Raw genomic sequence first — 10646 nt, forward strand, 5'->3', positions numbered from 1 at the left:
GGGTAGTGGCTTGGGGCTAGAGATGGATGCTTGAAAAGAGTAAGAGGGTTGGGAATAGTCTCATTGGCAAATGTGATGAATCAATAATAAGTGAATTCAAGAGTTATTATGCCCAGGTGAATTTAGACAGAATGAATTTATAGTGGATCCAGTCATAATTCAAAGAAGTTTCATAGTGGGCGTTAACTAGGTACAGTTTAGTGTAGGACATTCAGAGGGTAAGATATTTAAGAGGAGAGACAAGTTTTTATTGTAAGCTAGTCGTGGAGTCAAGTGATTAATGGGGTCAGGATTGGGTAGGAGGGCAAGTGAAACTAGAACAGAGGTGACAGACTTAGATATAAGGTGGGTTAGGGCACCAGGAGGTGAAGGACAAGTTCACTGAGAGCTAAAGAGTTGGGAGATGGGAGAATTCAGAATCAGAGATTTAGGAGGTAGAATAATTCTGAGTAAGGTGAGTTGGAATTCATGCCCTCTCCCCTCGCCTCCTTGGGTGGATGAAGTGTGTACCCACTTGCTGAAGAAGTAGTCCTTCAATCTGTGTGGAGTTTTCCCCCTGAATTTCATCAATCTCTAGGTGATAGAGAAAAAGAGGAAGTATGAAACTAAACAGGAGATTATAATAAGTAGAGTAAAAGAACTCACCAAATATGTTCTGTTCCTGAGGGACTCCCAAAAGATGGTTTGGTAGGAGTAGTATTTGCCACATCAGTGAGGCTACTTTTTCCTCATAGGTATTGAAATCATCCTTGAGACTCATTTGGATTAGGGACCAAGGCCCAGGCTTTTGACATAACTTGACATAACTTAGGGGTAGACTACACCAGCACAGGAGGAATTAGAAGCTATTTCCTCAGAAGCATCCAGCAGGGCCAGCATAAGCAGGGAAGCTGCACTCAGCTGAATCCATGATACATCTTTGTTAACTGTACTTTCCATGTTAAGACAAAGTCAACCTTTTGCTAACTGGTCTACGAGTATTTAATTTCTTTTCTAATATTGAACCTAAAGCCCCAGGAACACCTTACACCAGGTGAGAAGCTGCACTTTGGATTGGTCACTGGGTTTATCTTTCACTCTCTGGTCATTCTGGATTTGGAGCTGACAGCTTACAACCTGCTGGTGTGATTCTGGCATTCTGCTGGCAGTGATGTTGGGAGAGGATGGCTAGAAAGAAACCAGTAAAAGAAGCTTAAACGTGAGCTGCCAGAAGTCTCCAGGACCACCATCCAGAAAACAAAAGACTCTCTTGCTGGCTGCCCAGGACTTTTAGGTAGCAGTTGCTCCAGTGATATCCAGGAAGTGGGAGTTCATGGTGGTGAGATGATTTCCTCCTCTCCCTCCCCACCATTCCCAACAAATATTGAATTTAGGATGTTTGAGAACTCCGCCATATAAAGCTCCAACAGACTATCAGGAGTGGAGATCAGAAGAATGACAGAACACTAGAAATGAGTTCAAGATGTTTTATCAATACATCCAGGCAGATTATCAGAGGATGTGAACAGAGATTCAATTAAGGACAGAGACAGACGTGGCTTCCCTTGCCCTTACCATCCCGTAGGGATAGCAACAGTGGTGGCCTAGATATGGAGCGATATGTGTTTGAGTCAAAGACTTAAAACTGCTCAGGGCTGGGCCTTAGGGAAGGGTTTCCAGACACAGTCCTGACATGGAAGGTGCTTTGTCACTGGTGGAGCAATGGGGTCAAGGGATGCTATTAGGAAACCCTAATGGGGGTTCTCTAAAGATTACCTAATAAAGAATCAGGAAAGCCCAGAATATGACAGCCCTCAAAATTTGAAAGTTGGAATTTTAATTGTACCACATTTGCAAGCTTGTGGAAGTGTTTTGACAGCCAGCCTGAACTGGGATTGAGTGAAGCTAAGCCTTTAAACATAAGAACATCGTTATTATGCCTGGGGGATAGGAGAAGGAACCATAACTCCTCATCTACTTGCTATCTTTCGCTGGGAGAACAAAGAAGAACCTGATGCAGATTATTAACTGGAACAGCTTCTAGCCTGGGAGTTTAAAGTTAATGCTCCTTTTGTTTTCACTGTGGTGAAACTTCCTGGTAATCTACATATCAATGAGTAGTTCTCTTCAGTCACCTGGAGAGGGGATAACAAGAATGGATCCAGTGGAAGGAAGGTAACTACGAGCTAGGAGAATGGTTTTGTTATTTGAATGTCTGACTCCCTCCCTAGGAGTCACGGGGCATTAGGGAATAACTGTGCGGACATCTACGTATGCATGTGCAAATGAGACCAGTTGTGCTGCCTAGAGGCTTGACTAGCTAGAGCCAGACTGTTGGCACAGGCAAGTTGGAATCTACTTAAGTGAATTGAGGCAGCTCAAACCTGGAGCACGCACTGGTGGCTTAGCAAAGTTCTTTGTTGAACTTTGTTCTCAAAGAGGACCAAAATGTCATCAGCATGCTAGAGTCAAGATACAGTGTGTCTGTGGCTGATCAGACCAATAGGAGCTCAGAATGCTCTGCCACAGGTTGGGCACAGATGGTCCATGTAAACATTTGGGGTGGATTCCTTAATTTTCACATCTCATGGTTTGGTTTTTTTTTGAGCTGCTTCAATTCAGCTTTGTTTATAGAGCAAAGCACCTTGTCTGATGAGGGCACACCTTGCTAAGCAGTCCTGTGCCACTGTCTCCCATGTCACACAATCAGTTCCAAAGTTCTTAAGAGAGACCTTGAGAGTGTCCTTCTATAGCTTCTTCTGACCAGCATGTGAATCCTTAGGAGTAAAGTAGCCATTCCCTAAAGTGCGTCCAGTGAGCTAGGGGTTTGCCCATTTTTCCCTGGTAGTTAAGAGGTAGAAGTCAAAGGATCTGAGAAACAAAGTTGCTCTTAATTTAAAAATCAGATGAATTGAAGCTTTTACATTTCTTTTTCAAACCCAGCAAGAATCTCAAGAGAAGTTGCTTTTTACTTGTGTGTCTGCAAGCACATAGTAGGTAGAGGACTGCATCTGGTGTCAACTGGTTTCAAGTCTTGCTTCTGACATGTATCTGTTATGTGACTGTGGGTAAACCATTTAACCTCTTGGTGCACCAGGCAGCTCTCTAAGACTTAGGGAGTTTCCACACTATGGGGTTCCCAACACAGATGAAATTATAAGTCTGGACAAAAACAAAACAAAGCAAAAAACCTTAAATGGATCTTCCTGTGGTTGATGAACCCCAGCAGAAATAATCTGTACCCTTGCCTAGACCTTTGCCTCCTGGGCCATTCCCAGTTGTCTTGACTTTTGTCTTACCACTGGACTTGGATGACTCCAGAAGAGAGAGAGTGAAGGTGACCACTTTGTACAGTTCTGTCTCACTTAAATCCAATTCATGAGCAAGTCAAAGACATCACCCTTCGATATGATTGGTCTTCTTCAAAAATGAAGGCTGAACACCTACACCAGCAATATGATAGTCACAGTAGCCTGGAATTGGAGGGGAATTGGTCTTCAGACTGTGTAAATTCAGTCCCATCCCTGATCCAGGGTGTAGGATACATGGGCTACTGAAGGAACTACTAAGAACTTCAAAAAGTCAGAGCACTGGGCACAGAAGTAGCTTGTTGCTGGATATAATCTATAGAGAAAGTAAGTCAAGTGTAAAATCCTTTCCAGGAATAACATGTTCTTAAAATGAAGTGAAACTATTTGAAACTATGAGAGGTATCCCTTGTAATGGAGAGGCCCCAAAAGAAGAGGAACACTGAGAAGTACCCCAAAGTTGTCTTTTTTTTGTCTATACTGAGATTGTGACATGGTTACAACAATCTCACTGATTCTCATGGACAGTGATGGAATGGGGTAGAGAGAGTTATTCTGAGACACATGCCATTGCAGTGGCCATCGCTGCTCCTGTAATCCAGAAAGAGGAGAGTTGTTACAAAGTACAGATGTCTGTGCCCTCCCCTCTACAGCTCCTCATTTGTCCAAGCATGTTTTATCTGTCTTTTGTTCCTCTACTCCTTTGCCTCCTTAATCTTTGTTGCCTTCTTTGGTTTTATGTAGGTTTCTTTTCTTTACCTGTACTTCCTTCTTTCCCCTAAAATTAAAGACTTATTGAATACTTCGTCAGCAATTTTAGAGACCCTATAAGGTCTGGAATCCGAGAGTTATGAGGGACTTCAAAGATCATCTGGTCCAACCCCATTTATGAAACATGAATACCATCCATCAAACCCCTAACAAGTGGTTGCCTGTCCTCTCTGCTTACATACTGTCAATAGTAAACCATAGAGAAGAGACTATAAAATGCTTTCAATGACCACTGCAAATTATTTTAGTGATTTTTTTGCTTTTTTATTTGTATATTTGGTTTGTACTATATACATGGTATTTTTAAAAATAAAGCTATGTAGGCTAACACCACAAAGTAAAAAAAAAAGTCAGTTAAGTATGCAATGGTATAATAAGGGTATTTGCTTTATTCCAGAGATCCACAATTTTGGATAGCTATAGTTGGAGTTAATAATATTTTACAGAGCCATATAAAGCACAAGAGAATAAAAATTGATAGTATCATCATCCATCCAGAATTCAAGCAAGATACTTTTGAAAATGACATTGCACTGATTCATTTAAAAGATCCTGTGACGTATAACGATTTTATTCAGCCTATTTGTTTGCCATTTTTTAATAATGTGCCAAAAATAGACAAAACCAAACGGTGCTTCATAAGCGGTTGGGGAAAAAGAAGAGAAGAAGGTAAATATTGACTTGATTTTGTTGATATATGATAGACTTTAGTTTCATATTAATGGATTAAAAACAAACCTTATGCTTGATTCTCTTTGTAACAAAAAGTATGATTTCCCTGCCTCTTCAGGTTGCATTCATTCTTTTAATCCTTCAGGATCTCATGACTGACCAATGTAAGGATTGGTTTTGTTGGATTTATGCATGTTGGTTATGAGGGTTTTCTTTTTTCTTCACAAAAATTGCTTAATGAGGGGCAGTGGGAGGGAGAGATAATGTTTGTAAAAATAAGTAAATTTTTAAAAAGAATTCTCAGAAAAAAAGATCATATGACTTACTATCCCAATACAGGATGTAAATTGTGTCTTATTATAAAGCTTCTTTGCTGAAGATCTCTTCCAAAAACACCAGTGAGGGGTAATGAACTGTCCCCTTTCCTTTTCTGCCCCCCACAATGCAACTCCGCTTGATTCCTGAAAGATCCTTCTTCGTGTTCATTAGACCATTATCCCTCTTCTTTCCTGTCACTCAGTATTTATGTTTGTTTTTTACTAAATGAATTTGTATTATTATTGCTAGGTGTCTTCAGTACTTTCATTTGTGCACATTTTGTATTCTTAGCTACATTGTAAACCCAGAAAAAAGGACGTGTGTGTGTGTGTGTGTGTGTGTGTGTTCCCCCAGAGAACCAACACAGTCCTCATTGCTTAACAGGTACCTGACAAGTGGAATCAAATGAAAAAGTAGTTCTGCTCTTGAGAAGTTGATATTCTCATTTGAAATAGTTAACAGCAAAGACTTTCTTACAGCATCTTGCACAGGGCTGAGCATGTGTTAGGTATTTGTATTGTTGATTAATTAATAAGGGACAAATATGCATTTGTTCATTAATTGATAAAGGCCTTACCCACATGAAAGCCTTGAGGACAAATCGTGTAGGATAATAGCATAAACTTGGAGCTAAAAGGACCCAGGTTCAAGTCCCAACTCTGCTACTTACTACTTGCCTGACTTGGAGCAAATCATTTCATTTTTCTGCACCTCAGTTTTTCATCTCAAAGGGAAGGGATTGGACTGTATGGCCTTTTCCAGGTCTAAATGAACCTATGTATGATCTGAGAACATTTCCCAAGCTACATGGAGTAAAACCTAAATTAACTAGAACCCAATTCAATGAAAGTCTCTAAAGTGAATTTTTTTCTGGACGCTATTTTTTTTCATAAAATGGCATGTGGCATCAGAAAAAATTCAAATCAATACCCCACAGTTCTTTAAGACAGCAAGTTCCAAAGTTCCAGCATACATTCAGCTTCACCTCTTTTACTGTCAGCATCTATGTTGATAATATTGTACAATGTTAATTATAGCTCATAAAAGTTCTACACTACTGTAAGTTCTTCAGATAACAAGGAAAGATTCTTTTATATTCTGATACTCTACTTAGGAAAGTACACATTTTAAGTAAATGATTAACATTGAGAGTACAATAGAAAAAGTTCTAGGCCTGAAGTCAGAAGAATTGAGTTCAGATCCTGCCTCTAATTCTTGCTACGTGTGACCTTGGGAAAATGATGTAACCTCCCTGGGCCGCAGTTTCCTTATTGGGTTGGACTACATGGCTGAAGAGGCCCCTTTCTGCTTTTGATCTACTCTCCTAACACCACATGATCCTAAATCATTTCTCTCACTCAGTATTCCAGTTAATTGATATCTTGCAGTACAGTATCAATAGTCCATGAGTACCAAGGAAGTACAGGGTAATGGAGATAGCAGGGTAGAGTGAGATTATTTGACGAAGGTTTTTGGAGGTGAATCTTAACCAAGATTCTGAAAGGGGAAAGGAGTGGTGAAAGGTGGGAGCCAAGACAAATTTAGATGAGGGAAATGATCAGCAAAAATATAGGAAGAGGCTAAAATAAGTAAATAGGGTGTTGGGGATATTATTGAGATCGCTTTGCTAAGGGTGGTGAGGAATGAAATTATGGAGAATTGGGGCAGTCATAGCAACTTGTTGGAGGCTCTGAAGGTTAGTGAGAGGTTTGAGTTTCATTTAGACAGTAGGTCCCCTGATGTTAATAATACCACCTTACATTTAAATGATGCTTTATGGTTTACAAAGTGCTAAGGGGATAAAGACAGTGTTTAAAGGAGTGATGTGATAGAATAATTTGGAGTGACAAAAGGATCATTAAAAGGAATGACAAATGTTTGCAAATAAAAACCTTAAGGCTGTAGTGAAACTCATTTATCTTGACCAGGGATGGCAAATAGGGAAGGATTGTCAAAAGACAGATAATTTAAGAATCTTGCATTTGGTTTTGGAATGTCTTGGACATATCATGAGGACCTCATTCAGTCATCCTACTTTTTTTTACCTTTCAGCCATCTTGTGGTAGAGATGCACAGTATCCCCTCTCAAAATGATGTAAAGTGGTGCTGTTCCCTCGCATGTGGCCAGGGAGACAGTATAGTATGTTTGTGTTATATTTCTTGCAAGACTGTAGCATGGAAGTAGGTGGAAACATAAACGTCCTGATGGAAACCAAGTTACTTAATTTTAATGCAAGAAATTACAAACTCTCAATAAAAATAAGAGTAGCATTTCTTCCTCTATAAGGTAGAAAGTCAGCTGCAGATCTTCTAGAATTTGTTATAGACAAATATACAGATCTAAGAGATGGGAGAAGGAGTCAACAGTATTTAGTAAAGATTAGAAATGGGGTGGAATGAGATGAGGAGCAAAGACCTGAAAGTGACTGTAAGATCAGGAGCTTAGTAGGAATGAGAAAAGTGTTTGGGCCATCAATGCTAGCAGGGACATTGGAGGAAGATGAAGACTTATGTTGGCAACTTGTAATATTTCAGCTGTTGGCTTCTCCGGGCCCAGGCAGCTCTCTAAGGGCCTCAGTTAGAGAAGATGCTGATATACTTTGGTAAAGGAAGTGCCTTCCTGGGAACTCCATATACCAATGGAAATCACAGGTTTGGTCAAAAACCAAACCAAACTGACCCATCACAAACCTCAAGCGGTATTTCAGATGTTGGTGGAAAATCCAGGTAGAGATGCCTAGTAGTCATTACCTACCAAATACAAAAGAGGTGATGAGAAGTCAGTTGTTCCCATCTTCCTTATTGGTTATTCTAGGTCTCAGGAACTATTCTCTTAGGAAATCTCTTAGGGCTATGAGTCACGTAGCTTTCATCTAGAGACACAGATGGCATTTTCTAGGCAACTTTGGCAACAGTGTATGAAAGGCAGGGAAGTCAGGTTTGTAGCTGTTCCCCTATAGATTCTTCTTCCCCTCCTTGGGGAATCAGAAACAACCACATAAATCTATCTCTAAGTGTTAGACAACTTGGAATGTGTCATTCTGATGGTCTTCTTTGAATTTGGGAAGAAGCAAAACTGGAAGGTATATGAGTAAATTCAATGGTGGTGCTTGAGAAATTTACTTACCTTTCTTTGTGTCACTGACAAATTTAATTCAGTCATTTATTTGACAAATATTTAATGCCAACTGTATACAAAGTAGTACCTGGCACAGTGAATAAAAGGCTGATCTTAGAGACAGGAATCGTATTTATTAAGCTATGTACCTGCTATCTGTCAGGTGCTGTGCTAGCTTACCGTGCGGTAAGTGCTAGGCCTAAGTAGAAAGAATGAAACAACCCTATTCATGAAGAAATTACATCCTAATGAGGTAACAGTAAGTACATATGAACTATTCGCACATACATATATATGTATGTATTATATGAATTTAATATAATAAATTTATAGAAAGTTGTTAACTGCAAAGTAGGTTAGGAGGGAAGCATTATTAGCAGTTGGGAAGGTCAGAAAAGATTTCATGTAGAAAATGGTGTTGCATCTGCATCTTAAAGGAAGCCTATGAGGCAGAAGTGAGAGGGAAAATCATAAGGCATAGAGATGGAGATGGAATGTTGTGGTGAGGAACAGAGAGGAGACCAGTTTGTCTGTGTCAGACCGTAGGAGGGGAAATAATGTCCAGTGGGACTGGAAAAATATGTTGGGGAAAATACAGATTTAAGTCATGTCTCTGACATTCTAGCCAAGTAACCAAGGGTAAGTCAATCTCTCAGCTTAGGTGCTGAGGAGTTGCTGAGAAAGGAAATCTTCTAAATACCAAGATTCTTAGTTCACCCCTTGTTAAAAAAAAAGGACTGATGTCTTAAATAGTATATGGATTTTTGTTATAGGTACACTGACAGCTTTATTACAAGAGGCTGAAATACATTTTATTCCTTGGAATACATGTAATGCAGTAGGAAGTTATTCAGGAAGAGTTCCTAATACTTCATTTTGTGCAGGTGAAAGTTATGGAAATGTTGATACTTGCACGGTAAGACTATAATTTTAAAATATTCAAGATCCTTTAAAATGTAAAATACCGATACAGTTTTCCAGGAGATTTTTGGCTGATGACAGATCCAGTGCTCTTGTGTCACTCTAAGCAAAGGCATTATGTCCCCATGAAGAACTCCAGCTCTGGCCTCTTAAGACCAGGTTCATTCTTGGGGGAGTCTGACCCCCAAAGAGAGGCAATTCATGTTTTTTGTTTGTTTTTTCCTTCTGTACCCTATGGATCATTATGCCCCTAACTCAGAGTCCTTGGGAAAATCTCTTAAATAAAGCTTTGTGATGGCACATATTTAGGCTTTTCCCAGAAGGGATCAACAGAAAGTTGATTCATTGTATAGAATGAAGAAAAGTTATTCATTGTATAGGTTTAGGGCAGCTATGTATTTCCTTCACCATGTAAGAAATGCTTAAAATCAAGACTCCCAAACTTTCAGTGACAAATATTTATACAATTTAGGAGATGAGGAAAACTTTTACTCAATGAAAGAAGAAAAGGACCCACATATATAAATATATTTATAGTAATTCTTTTTGTAAAAGTGAAGAACTGGAAACAACTGGGATGTCCATCAACTGGGGAATGCCTGGACAAATTCTGGTATATGAGTATAATGGTGTCATAGGGAATGATTAAAAGGATGGTTTCAGAGAATCCTGGGAAGATATAATGAACTGATGCAGAGTAAAGCGAGCAGAACCAGGAGAACAATTTATACGGTAACAGCACTGTAAAAACAAGCAACTTTGAAAGACTTAAGAACTATCATCGATGACCAGTCATCGTTCTAGAGAATCGATGTTGAAACATGCTACTTAGCTCCTGACACAGACGTGATGGACTTCGAATGCAGAATGAAATAGAAGTTTTTTGGGGTTTCTTTTACTTGACTGCATTTTTTTTTTGTTTAAGAGTTGTAGTTTTTGTTGTGGTGGTTTTTCAGAAGGGAGATGAAAGAAATTGTTTTGTTGACTGAAAAAAATTTAAATTAAAAAAATTATTCTAGATATTGTTTGCCTTTGAAGTCTTCCTTTTTCAAACAGTAAGTTTACGTTTACAGGATATGCCATTTTGGGGTCCAATCTGATTATTTTTAAGTTTTTTTTTATTTTGAGCAATGTTTTGAACAGTTTGGAAATTTTGCCTATGTTGCCTGAAAAAATATCTGAGCTGATGCCTTTAAATGTCTCATTTTGTGTGTAGAGTCTAATCTTCGGGAGTTGTGACTGGTCATTATATTGATCAGAGTTCTTACATCTTCCAACGTCAATGTCCTGTCCAACGTTATAGTCGGTGTAATAATTGTTCTCCTAATTATTCTCACTTTTCTTTGCATTATTTCATACAAGTCTAAGTTTCTTTAGTAATAACGATAGCACTTCTTTTTTAGTTGAAGTGATCAAAAAAGAAATAGTTATTAGTAGACTGAGGATAAGTAGAACATTCTTGCTTTAGTTACTTGGTATTATATAATGTTACTAAGATTCTAGATTTTTTTTTTTTTTTGCAACTTAAGACAGGTAATTGAATTAATTTACCCTATTTG

At 38.8% G+C, this 10646-nt stretch overlaps 1 protein-coding gene across 1 annotated transcript in view; it reads left to right on the forward strand.

Annotated features, from left to right (window-relative positions):
* LOC140534061 (transmembrane protease serine 12-like) overlaps positions 1-10646 on the forward strand; it is a 31893-nt gene that overhangs the window by 14033 nt on the left and 7214 nt on the right. Inside the window, exons 3-4 of the mRNA XM_072654678.1 lie at positions 4456-4727; positions 8940-9082. Coding sequence (XP_072510779.1) covers positions 4456-4727; positions 8940-9082 — 415 coding nt within the window. The remainder of the gene's footprint in view (positions 1-4455; positions 4728-8939; positions 9083-10646) is intronic.

The sequence above is a fragment of the Notamacropus eugenii genome, chromosome 3 (genome assembly GCF_028372415.1).
Source record: "Notamacropus eugenii isolate mMacEug1 chromosome 3, mMacEug1.pri_v2, whole genome shotgun sequence".
NCBI lineage: Eukaryota > Metazoa > Chordata > Mammalia > Diprotodontia > Macropodidae > Notamacropus > Notamacropus eugenii.